Source organism: Molothrus ater, chromosome 2, assembly GCF_012460135.2.
Source record: "Molothrus ater isolate BHLD 08-10-18 breed brown headed cowbird chromosome 2, BPBGC_Mater_1.1, whole genome shotgun sequence".
In the NCBI taxonomy this organism is placed as follows: domain Eukaryota; kingdom Metazoa; phylum Chordata; class Aves; order Passeriformes; family Icteridae; genus Molothrus; species Molothrus ater.
The window spans coordinates 82,902,033-82,916,953 of record NC_050479.2 but is presented as its reverse complement, the minus strand read 5'-3'; the positions used below and the strand labels follow the sequence as shown (position 1 = coordinate 82,916,953).

Here is a 14,921-nt window from a genome sequence, read left to right as displayed (position 1 = left end):
GGAGCTGACCTATGAGAGACTAGTTAATAGACTGAATAAACAGACTAACAAACCCTAGGAACCTTTCATTTGAAATTAATGATTACTGTGAGAGATAAAGAATGATCTGAAGTAAAATTAGAGAGTAAAAATAAATGGATGAAAACAAGGAGATAGAAGTTGAAAGTAAGTCAGGCGAATGATTCTCAGAGAAAGAGCTATTTGACCGAAGAGCAGCTTTGTTTAGCTAAATGTTGGAATTTGTTTTAATAAATGAAGCAAAGCGAAACAAAGCCTTGCAATACGCATTTTCAGTACTTGACTACTCAACTGTTCTCTGATTTGCCCTTACATCTCCTTTAGGAATGCTGACTGTAGTTCTATGAAACCAACCTTGTCGTCTACCCTATATCCTTATATCTTATAACCTTGTCTCTAAACTGGAGAGATGTGGGTTTGACAGATGAACCACTGACTGAATGAGGAGTTGATTGTCAGGTCACACTCAAGGAGTTGTAGTCAGTGGCTTAATGTCCAAGTGGAGGGCAGTGATGAGAGCTGTCCTTAGGGGTCAGTCTTTAGCACTATCCTTGCTGGGGACATGGCCAGAGGATTCAAGTGCACTCTCAGCAAGTTTACTGATGACTCCAAGCTGTGTAGCGTGGTAGTCATGCTGGAGGCAAGGGCTGCCAAAAGGACCTTGACAAGATTGAGAGGTGGGTCTGTAAATGCTTAAAAGTTCACCAAGGCCAAGTGAAAGGTCCTGCACATGGGTTGTGACAATCCCAAGTATCAATACAGGCTGGGAGGAGGACTGGGACTGAGAGCAGTCCTGGGGAGAAATATTTGGGGGTGATGGTGAATGAGAAGTTCAACGTGTCCCAGCAATGTGGACTCACAGCCCAGAAAGCCACCATGTCCTGGGCCGCATCCAAAGCAGCATGGGCAGTAGGGCAAGGGAGGGCATTGTCTCTCCCCCCACTCTGCTCAAGTTAGATCCCACCTGGAGCAGTGTCCCCAACACAAGAAAGCATGGACATTTTGGAACAAAACCAGAGGACAGCTGCTGAGTTAGAGGGCTGGAGCAGCTCTGCTATGAATGCAGGCTGTGAGAGTTAGTGCTGTTCATAGAGAAAGAGAAGGCTTCAGGGAGACCTTACAGTAGCTTTCCAGGACCTAAAAGGGTGCAAGAAGGATGGACAGGGACTTTCCAAAGGGTATGTAGTGACAGAGCAAGTGGGAATGAAGGAGGGTGGATTTAGATTAGATACAGTGAAGAAATTGTTTACTGTGGGGAGCTGGGACAGGTTGCCCAGAGAATTTGTGGATGCTGTGTGGTGCGAGTGTTAAAAGTCAGGTTGGATGGGGCTTTGAGCAAAGTCTAGTGGAAGGTGTCTCTGCCTATGGCAAAGGACTTGAAACTAGGTGATTTTTAAGGTTCCTTTCAATTTTAATAATTCGATGATTCTGTAAGTTGTCAAGACTTCAATTTCAGGTTGCTCATTTCTTCTAGCCTTTTTTCTTCCAATCATGTTTGCCATCCCAAATAAGAAAAGCAAAGCATCTGAGATTTTCTACCAAAAAGGAGAAAGAGGTCAGATTTATTTGAATTATCTAAATGTAATTTGCCACTTGACAATAAATAATAACTTTTTCTTTCAGAAGCTAATGTGCTTTCTTTGTGGTCCTGTTATGTAGAACAGATTGTTTTCCTCATACAGCAAGTAGTTCCAAGAGGATTCATGTGTTTTGTAACTAAGGGTTCCTTTCCTGGATTTTTATGTTAAAAAGAAAACAAACATCCTCACAATTAGATGTTCTCTTCCTAAAACTAAATAGCTATGAATAGCAGGCCATGTTTACATCCATTTATACAGAGAAACTGCTTTTATCTTAGCCATTAGCTTGCTGTTCTTTATTTGTGCAGTGACCTACTGTACAACACAGACTCTAGAATTCTACCTTGTCCATCTTGCATTAAGCTCAAAAACCTCTTCAAAGCAGAGAGCAATGGGTCCAGCCTTTGAGGTCACTTGGTGTAGATAAAATGTAATGTTATTGAGGCTCCAAATAATGCTAACAGCTTGGTTTTACTCTTCCAAGTAATGAAGACAGTTTACATCAGCTGTGTACATGGGTAAAGCTATTTTCATTATAGAGCCATCAGGGATTCATCTTGCTTCCAAATCACCCTTTCTTTTTTCAGGGATTGTCCCTGTCATTTAAATACACAGTACATTGACCTGAATGGAATTCCTTTACAAAAACATGCTAGTACATTTCTGTTTGGGAAATATTTTTAGACAATATTTGCAACTGAAATGAAATCTCAAGAGTGGCCATGTATGGACTGTAGAGAAACAAGACTGACTTTTGCTTTTAATATTGAAATTAATAATTTCTTTTACTATTGAATCAGTTATGTTCCATCAAATTGTCTTGCTTTTGTTCTGAAGTTCACGTTAGTCTGTTAAGTCTTTTCTTTCCAAAGGCTGAAGAAGGAGCTTAGTAACTTGAATTCTTGGTAGCATATCCTCTGAACCTTGTCCTTTTTTTGGCTGTGATGTGTGCTCACATCTTTCTGCCTTCCATTCTTCTGCAGTGGAAGCTTATAACTGGCGCATAACAAGACAGTGACAGAACTGTGTCAAACTCTTCAAAGATATATTAAGAACATAACACAAATAACTTCATAGGGAAGAAACAATTTGTCATTGTTTGCTCATAAATTAAAATTCTTTAAAAATAAATCTAATAGGAAGTAATCAGTTAGAAAGAGTATATTATCACAGGCACCACACCTAAAAAAGACTGTCTGAACCTGCTAACTGGCAGTTTTATTTTCTACATGGACTAAAAGTTCTACCTTGGTTATATTGTCCTCATCCTTTATACAGTTCACACTGTGCATGTATCTGTATGCAGTTTAACTGTAATAAGGTTCCTGATTAACTCATTCTATGGATATATGCTGGGTATTCATGGTATCCTTTTCTGCTTACATTGCTGTCTGAATGGAGACCTGGCATGGTTGAATTTCTTTTTCTAAATCAAAAACCACCTGTTGTAAATAGGCGCATCCCCAGCCTCCTTGCTACTGTGGCAATACGAGGAGGAGAAAAGGCCTTGGCTCTGTGTAAGCCCTGCTCAGCAATAACAAAAATGTCTCTAAATTATCAACCCTGTGTTCAGCACAAATCCAATACACAGCCCCATACCAGCCACTGTGAAGAAAATTACGTCTACTCCAGCTGAATCCAGCACAACAACTCTACCTGAAAATAGCAGGTCCAGTAAGGGAAGTTCCTGTATTGGCATGGAAATGTGCTTGTATTTCACGCCACTGAAATTTTATGACTCTTTGGTTCACTTGGATCTGAAATTGGTAAACCTGCTGCGCTGTTCTCCACCAGCTTTGACATGATTGACTGTGACTTAATATTCCCAGCTGAGAGTTGTTTTCTTCTCTTGATATAGTTCCCTTCCAAATGCTTGTCATTTTTCTTTTTCATTGGATCTTGATTTCTAAATGATTGTCCTTATGTTAACCCTAGGACATGCAGCTAACACTGAAAATTGATATGTTTGTGTTTGTAGCTCCTTAAGCTCTTCTAGCCTCTGATAAAAATGAAAAGAACATGCCCTTGATCATGCACACAGATACATTGTGCAGGCAGCTGGGTCTCAGTGCTGTGCTGGTATTTTTCTGCAAAACTTCTAAAATTGAGAGTCATCCTGTTGTGTAAAGGATATGGGGTTCATACTTTTTTTTTTTTAAGTAAGCAAAATATTACTCTTTAAAATCATTAATAGATTTCGAATTACATTTCCTTAATAGTGAATTTTTATAATAGTTGTCTTTTATTATATTTTTCTTCCTCTGCTGTTTTATTTTTGGTGTTGTACTCCTGCATGTTTCTTGCCTTGAATACCAAGAAGAAGAGAGGAGTAGACAGACCTGAAACAGAAGCTGAGTTGTTTTATTTCAGCTGTGTCTTTCCCCACCTCTTACATTCTGGTTTTCTAGAATGAAGCATTGTTCTTTTTGTGTTTTGTTTTTTTTTTTTCATTTTGCATATGAACAGTTATAGAAATCAAATTATTTTTCCAAGATTTCCTGGGTGCGCTATGATAACAATGACTTATACCAGATAAATTGGCTCCTGGCCTGATCTTGGACTAATCATAACCATTCCTTCTAGCCCATGTCACCACTGAGAATATTATTTCTATACAAGATTGCATCTCAGTGACCAAACAAAAAACTTGCAAAGAGATTGCCTTTGACTTATTTCAGTAGTTTTGCTATTGTGTTAGTAATTGTTCATATTATTTTTTCCTTCAAGAAAAGTATTTATAGAAATTTAGGATCTCTAATACATTGGTCCAGTCCACGTTTATTACTCTTCTTTTATTCTGTGTTTTTCTTATGGTTGCATAACAATGCAAACTTGGTTGGAGGGAAAAATCTGTTACTACATCTAAATCATCTTTGCCCATTATTCTAGCTTCCCTTTCAGAACTCTATTAATAATTTTTGTTTCCCATATGCATTTTTTCTTTTCCATATGCACATTTTTGCCTGAAGCAAACTATTCTCAGCATTTATTTTTGGTGTCTGTCCAACATTGCTGTAATCCAGTTACAGTTATTTGTGCTGGTACAATATCAGCTAAATCTATTTGCTCCATTTTTGTCATGCCTCCTTAATATTTGAAAAAGAAAATTAGTGAGATTTTTCCACAACAGTACTGGGTCAAACACAGTTCACATCCTGTCTTGTACAATATTCGGTTTTGTGTTGTGCACCAGTTACTACCAAGTTGTGGTGACAGTTGGGCATGTGGATTTGAGCCACATGTTAATCCACATTCATCCAGAGGTGCGTGCCATCCTCTCTAGTACAATGGTTCAATTACAGTGGATGAAATTGCATTATCTTTTGAATCCATCTTACCATGCTGTCTGGCAATTAGTTGCACATATGCATCCCATATTCAAGTGTTTCTGTCTCACATAGGCAGTGACAACCTATAAAATAATTTGTGTTGTCAGTAAAATAATTTATTTGTAGGAATTTTTTTCTTCACTAATTTTTGAAGTGTGAAATATCCTTAACCTACCCAACTTCTAGGTCATGTTCAGTGGTGTCAAATTCCTTTGGAAAAAAGCCCTTTTTCACATTCTGATAAGAGGCTATTTCAAATATACTGTTTTGACATGAATGTTACAGTCAAAAGGATGCCATTATAGTTCTTCATTGTTCTGGATGGGGTGCATTAAGGTTGCTGAAAGTTCATCTACTGCTTTAAAATATAGGGCAAGGGAGGTTTGTGACAGACATTTCAGTGCTCTGGTACAGTTGACTTTACCCAAAATTTTGTGTGTAGGTGGTCTACAGACTATGTCTGGTCATGCAATGTGTAGATTCTTTACACTCACCAATCCGATCGTAGGCAATACTTGCCCTGATTTTTACATATATTGTATATTATTTTGAGTAGCTTTTAAAATTTTTTGGGGTTTTTTGTTTACTTGTGCAATTATCCAGATTCCTCCCATTAGCTTTGAAATAGCTATTAATGCTTCTTTTTTTCCTTTATTTTAGATTTTTACTGGCATTTGAGAAATCTGGAATAGTATTGGGATAGTCTGGGGTGAACTAGGTAGCTTGCTATGTGACCAAAAGGCTGATGGTTTTTTAAGATGATGGACACTGACACTGCTAATAGAGGTCTACAATGATGGAAACATAAACTGAATTTGGCTTTATTAGTATTTTTTTTCTATGTATATATATATATATGGTATATAAATAAGTATGTTACAGTTTTATAAATATGATTTATAGCTTCACATAATGTCAATATATATATAGTTCTTTAATTGAGGTATTCCTGTTGGAAGTGGTGAAGTAATGACTGGAGTTACCTTCTGGTAGATAAGTTTTTAGGTGCTCAGGGTTGAATTTCCCTTGAGCACTAGAGGAAAGCAGCTTTCTGGACAGCTTACACACCTTCACTTCTTATGCTTGAGTAAAACTGCAAAAGATGGATTCAGGCTTATGTAACTTTACATTTACTTTACATGTAGCAATGTTTTTCTTGTAGACTCCCTTAGCTCAGGTTTTTAAGTGCTGGCTTCCACATCTATGCTTGCAATTCAGAAGTGCATTAATATTTCTTTTTCAAACATGAAGTGACCTGAATTCTGTGCCAAGCTCTGTGAGTTCTTGCAGTTGGGTTTTTGTTATGTGAGAGTATATGGTGCACGATTTTGGCTGTTCAGTGGAGTTCAGAATAAACCTTACATTATCACATCAGTTTAGTATAACTGGGACAAGCACCTTGAATGGAAACACAGCTAAAACTGATGTGAGTTTCACATGCAGCAGTTTGAACTGCAGTGTTGTCAAAATATTTTCTCCACTGTTAAAGCATTGCCATAATTTTTTTTTCTTTATTCAAGAATTACTGCCAAAGTTTATTGTTATGCATTTTAGCAATGTCTAAGTTTTGAGGAATTTTAGGTTAGCTGTGTAGGAGGAATTAAATAACTGAACCAAGTTTTTTTGCATCAACACATTTATAAATTCATTTATCTCACTTGAAAACATATTTGCAGATAGTCATAGTTGTCTTTGTCTTTGAATTCTTTAAAAGTAAATTTTTTTAGACTTTCTAATAGTAAAACTATATATATTGCTAATTCTTTTTAATTTCTGTGTGTTGAACACCACAGAAATCCTAGTTGAACACCAACAGACCCAAAAGTATTGTTATGCATTCCTGTATTTGTTTTTAGAAATCAATTTGTTATTTCCTATGGTTAAATGTACCTGAAATATGCCTAAGTTTAAAGAAAATCTAAAAAAAGTATACACATATACGAGTCCATGATCCAATGAGTGTCTTACAGGCCTAAGGACTGAGGTACCTGAGCTTGGAGAGCACCCCTAAAAATCCCAAGGTGCTTGGAATATTCAGACCAGATTTATTCACTTTACACTTCCGTCACTTCTATAAGAAGAAATAAAAGAAAATAATCTCAAAGAAAGAATTCAGGATACTTTAACCGAAAGAGATGGTATTAGGAAGAAAAACCCAAGAGGGGATTTACAGAAAACTCTGTACAGAAGTTTATTGGCAAGCACCAAAGAATTTTTAAGGGGTGAAAAAGGGAAGAGAAAATTACACACCAGTCAGAAACTTGAGGTACTTACACACACACACACAAAATTATATTCACATGAAATATATAAGATGCTAGAGAGTTGTTAATTTGTGGCATAGATCTTTTTGGCTTTATTTTTAAATTCAGCCTCTTGCTCTCTCCGCTGTGTTTGTGCGCATTAGCCTGTGCACATTAGCACATACCGTCGCTCATGCTGTGGTTTAGCATTTAGGGCAGATAACATTCTTCCCGGACTTGTCATTTGCATCTTCTGATGCAATTTTGTTGACAAGGTCTTTTCAGGCATGCAGGGAAAACAACGCTCCCGCGTCTGTTCGGATCATTGGTAAAGGAGTATCTTTTTCAGTACTTTGTCTAGATGCTATTTCCACAAGAAAGCACTTAGCCTGTAAAGCTTGTACGTATAAATGTGCTTCAGCAGGGTGCCTGTGACTCGTGTCAGGGTCAGCTAGAAAATGACTAAACCTTCCTGAAAATTGCAAGAGTAGTTCTTGTTGCTTGTTGGGATTTTTTTTTTCCCCTCATCCCTTCCCGTGGTTTGTCATCCAGAAAGGGATGCAGGCGTGCGTCCCAGCCACGCAGAGCATTGATTGCTTCTGCCTGCAGCGGGGATGCTGTCAAGTGGCTGCGCGAGTGGAGTCCGGCTTTGACACGGGGCTGCTGGCCAGGGGCCCCCGCCGTGCCCGGCCGCCGCCATGCCCGCCCGCTAGCCCGGCCTGCCCCGCCGCTCGCCCGCAGTGCCCCCGGGCTGGCCTCGCCCCCGCCGCCGGCAGCGCGTCCATGCCCGGCAGGCAGGGCGAGCCATGCACGGGCACCTCCCCAGGCAGCACAGCTGCGGCGGCAGGGGCGCCGAGGGCCCGGACGGCGGCAGGAATGTGCCCCCCGCCGCCAGGGATGCCCGCTGCGCCTGCCGCTGGCACCAGCACCCGGCCGGCCTCCCGCACGGCCCCCAGGCGCTGCCCTGCTGGGCACCCGCGGCGGGCGGCCAGGGCAGGGGCAGGCTGGTGCCTCTGTGGGACGCGGTGCGGAGGAGCCCCCCCAAGTCCCCGGCCAAGCCCCAGGGCAGCCCCGGGCAGTGGTGGTCAGAGTGCGGCTGTGCCCACGGCTGGGCCCCCCCGGTGCAGGTGAGCTGATTCTTCACTCTGCAAGAGACCTAGAGGATGCTCCAGGGAGAGAAAGTGAGGTTTGGTGGTGTCGGCAAGTTTTTGTCGATGTGTCCCGATGTGTGTTTAGTGGTTTATTCTGGAAATGTTATATGCAAGGGCAGGCTGTGTCGGGGGGTCATATGTGTGTTTGGGTATTATTTGTCTGTTGCCTCTGAAGACTGTGGGCTGTTCTTGGAAAGGTTTTCTTGTTAAAATATTTTGGTTTGAGTCTCCAGGTTCTGCAGACTTCATATTCCATTGTGGTGTATCGAACTGATGTGTTTATCTCCCATGTGTAATGGATTTTGTGAGCTTCTGTAAACAGTTTGTTTTCAAATATCACACTGAGTTAAATTTTAAGAGACAGCATGGGGGAGAGGGGGGTGCTAGATTTACTGATAAGAGAAAGTATGACCTCTTTCTCCTCTTTGGAACTTCAAATGTAGTTGAAATGTTTAATAAATATGAAATAGCTCTTTAGTTTTCACCAATCTATTGATTTTGATTTAAATGCAGGGCAGTGTATTTTCAAATATAAACGAAGCAGCATCTGTGATGCGTACAATTACCTGTAAGCAGCTAGAGTGAAACCCAGCACTGTGAAATAGGAATCTCAGTGACACTCATAGGATGGTTAATACTAAAAAGCATTAAAATTACCTCCACTCATTCATGTTTTCATGTCTCACTTAGAAAACTTTCGGTTTATTCAAAAAAGCTTTCGATCCTGGCAACATAGAAGGCTTTTGTCAACATTTCACAGTAGAAAAAGGCAGAATGTATTGCTGAAATCAGTTTTTGAAATCTATCTCTACTTACTGATAAAGTGTACACTAGAGTTTAAGTAGCCTCAGCCCACACTGAACATGGGCACCCTCTCTAGAGATTACATCAATTCTTTCATGGAAATGGTTTTAATACAACTCTACAGAAAAGCCATGAGGCAAAGGATTGTCAGATAGTGTAGCTATATTTTATCTTGTCTTATGGCCTGAAAAAGTGATGTCTGTTGACTGAAAGTGATTGTTGTATAAAAAGGCTTCTTTTTTCTTCTCTCAAATCTAGAATCAAGTGGAAAAACTAAGCTTTGTTGTATTTTTGGGTGACCAAAATAGTGCATGTGACTACAAAGTATTTTCTATATTTTCTTTCGTATACAAGGCATATACAGTTGTTTATGTTGGGATAAAGCCAATGTTAAAATAATATATAAAGCATCTAATTATACTTTTTTTCAAATTTGAATTATAAAACATTTGAAATGCTTTCTTAGGCTCTTTTTGATTTGGATAAAGCTTGAAGAAAAAAATACCTTCAATGAAAGAGCTCCTTGGTTTTCAAAGGTACAGAATTTGTAAAGAGAAAATGTAGAAGCATTATTAAAAAAAAAGCCCAAAAAGGCCCTTTTAAGATGTATTGTAAAGTTTTTTCAGTAGTTTTAATACCTTTATGATCATATCCTCATATGTTTAGGTAATGTGGAATTATTCAGGCTTATGTAATTCTTATATTTAATACAGAACTTTATTTTGGAAACTTGCTTTACTGTATGTCCTGAATGCCAACTACCTTATTCTGTTTATGAAGGTGCCTTTCTTGGGTTGTGTCTGTAATGAATTTATCACTGTGTCTGGGGGGGGGACTGATGTACTTGGGCTAATACTTGGTAGTTTCAGTGTCGCAGAGTTGAGACATAGTTTGTTTCAAATAATGATCTCCTTTTCCCTGTGCAAAGTAAGCATTGTGTAAGGTATGGGCAGGAAGGGAGGAGTGTGTGTACATTTGCTTGTGTGTGTGTACATGTATTGTTGTATGTGCCTACACCTAGAAAATCATCAATGATATTGCATAGAAACAATATGAGAAAACATTGTAGGGCTGCCCTTACTACTTCTCCCTATCCCTAGTCTGGGGCTACAAGTGGAAGTCAGTGATGTTTTTTGAGGGCTATGTTGATGGGGAAATCTTTCTTTCTTGCTGAAATAAAGACATGTAGTGGAACAGTTAAATTTGCTTGCCTAAGGAAGGAAAAAAATAGGAGAATTTATTTTAAATTTCCATCTAATATGTAAATGTGAGAATAAATAAGACATTGATAGCTTCCAAGTTGGATTGTTCATTACATAAAGTTCTGATCAGGTTTTTCTTCTGCTTGACTTCTTTTAGGAGAGACTACTTTGTTCAGACATAGGAAAGACATAACACCTTGTGAAACTGCTTCTTGATAGTACTGTTGTACCAAACTGAATTCACAGGTCCTTCTTTCCTAGAGTGTGTACTTGACAGCTGTTACTAATGTGCACTTTAGCATCCTGTTCCTGACAGAAGTGTTGATTTTATTGAGAAGTACACAACTCCATTTTCTTTGCCAGTTTCTTCTTCTTTAGTATGCCAGAGCAAAGAGTGTCACTCTGGTATTATTGATATTACAAGTGTCTTAAAAATTCTGCTTTGCTGGCTTGCATGTTTGTGTTTGCCAGTAATGTCATGTTGACTTGTGGATACAAGAGCTCTCTCCATATATCCAAATAGAAATTAACTTGGAATGCAAAAAAAAAAAAAAAAACCACCAAAAAACCCCAAAAAACCAAAACCAAAAAAAAAAAACAAAACCAAAACAAAACAAAAAAAACCAAACAAAACCAAAACACCAAAAACCAAAAAAAAAACCACCCCACAAAAACCAAAAATCCCAAATTTTGAAAGTGAGATGAAGTCATGGAAGTCATGTTTCAATGGAAATTTGATTCCAAGACCTAATTTGGCTTTTAACTTCCATTCCTTTTTGACAAACACATTTACAGGTCTGTTTCTTTATTTAAAAGAAAAAGGGATGGGAGGAAAGTGAAAAGAAAAGTTAGTTAATAGGCAAGTTTTAAATGTCCCCGTTGCTAGGAAATATTTTTTGTCTCTACAGTGCACTGGGCATCTCTCTCACCATTAGTATATGGAATTATCTGATTTCTCTGATTCACTCAGTGATTTCGTACTTCAGGTCACTGTTATGCTGTGAAATATTGGAGAAAAATTTGAGGGTGGAAGAGGGCCTTGTATAGAGGCAAGGAGGTGACCTGGTGTTCTCCTTGGGTCATTCTGCCATGGGATTTGGTTTGTAACATTGGATGGGCTTTCCCAGTAGGCACCTCTAGATTGCTGGCACATGCAGTGTAGCAATTAATTAGATTAGAAATATATGTTTGGCTAAGGTGTGCAATGAATACATTCTTTGTGCAGAAGGGACAGAGGGATAGGAATCTGTATTGCCCTGATTGTAGACTGAAGAGGAAGTTGCAGAGTTTGTGTTGCTGTTCTTGTGTTAGGAAGCCCAAAGTATGAATTTTAGTTTGTGTCGTCTGTATGAAGGAGGTCCTCCCCTAAACACTTTCCCAATATGAGTTTTTGGATTCCATGAGCTCAAGATTATCCTTTTGAGGGGGAAGGAAGGTGTAGAAGTAGATTCCTATCTTTGTCTGTTTCCTAGTTCAGAAGACAACATTGGAGTCCACTGAAATTTAGCTAAACATTTGCTATAAAATTTTCAGCCCTTCTATTTTAATATGTTCTCAAAGGAAATTATTTCATAGCAGATAGTATCCTAATGTATCATCTGCAAGAGTGCATGCATGTGCTTTGTTTTGAAAACGTCCATAAAAGTGTAAATGTTCACCTATTTTTGAATGGTTTACTGTCAATATCAGCTTGGATGACTTTTTTGGTTAGTTGGGTTTTTTTTACAATCAATATCAGAAAAGGTTTTTTGTAGTCAGTTTCTTTTAGAATAAATTTTTTCTTCTTTTAGAAAGAAGTTCTTTAGAAAGAAATAGTTGTGTTTTGTTACCTGGTAGAGGCTTGTGAGCTAAACCTAGGCTATAGATGTGGCATGACTTTAAAAGAGCAGTGAGCAACCAAATTCTGAAGGATCCTCTGAGAACAGTCTTTTGTGTTTGAAGGTCTCTGGGGCAAGTGCTGAAATTCCAGTATTTCATTTGAGAACTCTTTGCATGGTGGCATGAAGTGAGAGCTTGCTTCAAGGCATTCTGCCTCAGTACTAATACAGAAGGTCTACTTTAAGAGAGACTGGCTCTTCCAGCTGTATGAAGAAATTATTTATCCATGGGGTTGTGTTTTTGAAAGCTTAGATCACTCCTTTCAGTTCACAGATTCCCACACGCAAGTGGCCATTTTCTGGCAAGCCCCTTCCGGCTTTAAAGTTACATCAAGCTATTTCAGTTAGCTAAGGGAGAGCTTTTCACTCTAATCTAGTGTGTTCAAGTGCCAGTAAAATAGCAGTTAAACTGCAAATAAAGAGCAATAATTGGCTTTTACACTTCTTTGCAGTTGAGAGTTAGATGGTATAACTTGAGCTCAAGTTATGGTAGGAGTAGCAGGGCAATTTTCATGAGGAAAAAAGCTCATATTCCATTCTCAGGATGGTATGGTCTTATCAGTGGTTTTAGATGACAGCTCTTCATTCAGCATCTTGCCTTGGCTTGATCCTCATGCTGCATTCATAGAAGTGAGGTCATTGAAACATTGTCAGCAATCTGTGCAGCTGCTATGTAAAAGATGTACAAATGCAGAAATACAAAAGCTGTTATCATATTCTTTTGAAGATGAGTGCTATTGTTCTAACAAGTCCTGTATCCAGTCCCTTTCACTGACAGAGGGCTTTGAGAAGTCTGCACCATTCTAGGTGGCATTCAGATCTGACTCTCTCCCAGGACAGCTGCTTTAAAAATCTTTTATTTTTGCATTCATGTTTAACCTATTTCCTCTACCAAACCCAGGAAATCTTTGTTACTACTGAGTTCATAGCAGTCATGTTTGGCATAAAAAGGAGATCAAAGCTTAGCCTGTTGAGGCCAGCAATTTCCTTAGTGATGTGGGAACACTCCTGGTCAGAAGTAAAATGAAATGAGGCATAAGAGCCTTCCCAGGGAAGAGGTATTTAAAAGACTCATAGATGTACTGCATAGGGACGTGGCCTAGTGGTGGGCTTGGCAGTACTAAGTTAATGATTGGACTCAGTGATCTTAGGCGTCTGTTCCAACCTCAGTAATTCTGTGATATGGTAATTGTTTAGAAATGTGGTTCCTTAGCTTAATGGTTGTTCATGTGACTCCAATTTGAATGGTATGCAATGAAAACGCCAGAAACTCCAGAAATGAAATATGCTGCGACCACAGCAGGACTTTCCCTCTGAACATGAAAGTTCCTTTTTTGGTGGTTTTGTTTTGTTTTGAGTTTTTAGGGTATTTTGGGTTTGGTTTTTTTTTTTTTCCTTTTCTTCTGGGGTTTGGTTTTTTCCTTTTGGGGTTTTTATGGGGTTTTTTGGTTTTGGTTTTTGTTTTTTTTCTGGGTTTTTTTTTGGGTTTTTTTTTTGGTTTTTTTTGGGTTTTTTTGGGTTTTTTGTTTTTTTTTTTTTTGGTTTTTTTTTTTTAAGGAAAGGAAAGAGAAAACACCAGTGTTATTTATGAGGCTTTGTGGTCTTCAGATTCAGGAACTTGGAGGGGTGTCAGTCATCCCAGATTTTCCACCGTCTCGCAGGAGATAATTCAACAATCCCTGCCTTGATTGATAATGTAGTATTGCTTTGCAAAGGCCACTGTGAAGGCAGACTTCTCAAAGTAAAAGAAAAGTAGATTAATTCATTTGTTAAATAATATTCTATCTCCTTCTATTAGTGTATCAGGTCTTTATCAGTGTTAATATTTTTGATAGCACATAATATTAAGTATTAGCAAAGAAATTTAAGAAATAGGCATGGCTACATATATCATGGCAGTATTTATGTGCAAGATGTTCCATATATTTTCCTTTAAATATGGAATTGGATACACTATGTACAGTACTTACCGATGATAGTAATGATTTATAGTTTAATTACACATTATTTGGCTCCTGCTGATTGTTCAGTCATAAATATCTTACTGCCTAATTTGCATTTATTTAAACATGTATTTCAGAGTTTCTCCTCCTAGATGCCCCAAAAATCCAAGAACATTTTCTCCCCTCGACCTGTAATTTGGCTGCTGGGATTTTCAGAGGGGGATGAAAGGGAACATAGGGAATTGTAGGGTTTGGACAGGGTTTGTAGCATTGGCCATTGGCCAAAACTGCACAAGTGTTCTGATAGTTCTCCTGCTGTTCAAAACTTTGTCTAATACTTACCATGTTTATTCATCCATGGATAAACTGTTCATCATATTTGAGAACAGAGGGATATTTCTCTAGAAACCCAAACTGGTAGACCCCCAAAGGGATTCAAAACCTTTTATTTTTCCTGCACTTTTTCTATGTTCTGCGGTGCCATGTAATCCACTCCTAGGACTGTTTCACTCCAGTAGATCCTTGATGCCACATGAACTTAGAACACAGGAAAGTCTTTAATCTTTCCTATAGTACTCTGATGGCACAGGCCACACAATAGGATTTTAGTCTTTCTGTCTCTTAACTGGCTCATGAGGTCACTGGAACTCTTTGGTGGCATGTCAACAGGATTGATAAACTGGATGCTCTATGGACTAAAAGGAAAAATCACCCTGAAATCATTGCCTTATGTTGCATGAAATGATTGGGAATAAGAAAAAGGCTTGATAACCC

General features: G+C 38.7%; 1 protein-coding gene across 30 annotated transcripts in view; it reads left to right on the top strand.

Moving 5' to 3' along the window:
• Positions 1-14,921, top strand: part of DLG2 (discs large MAGUK scaffold protein 2) — a 984,854-nt gene that overhangs the window by 558,606 nt on the left and 411,327 nt on the right. For 6 of the 30 annotated variants that reach the window (XM_036384439.1, XM_036384431.1, XM_036384481.1 and 3 more), the window contains exon 1: positions 7,962-8,297. The exons of the other annotated variants lie outside the window; for them this stretch is intronic. In XM_036384439.1, coding sequence (XP_036240332.1) covers positions 7,977-8,297 — 321 coding nt within the window. In that variant the 5' untranslated portion in view covers positions 7,962-7,976. Of the gene's footprint in view, positions 1-7,961; positions 8,298-14,921 lie in introns of those variants that run through there. 30 annotated transcript variants of the gene reach the window in all.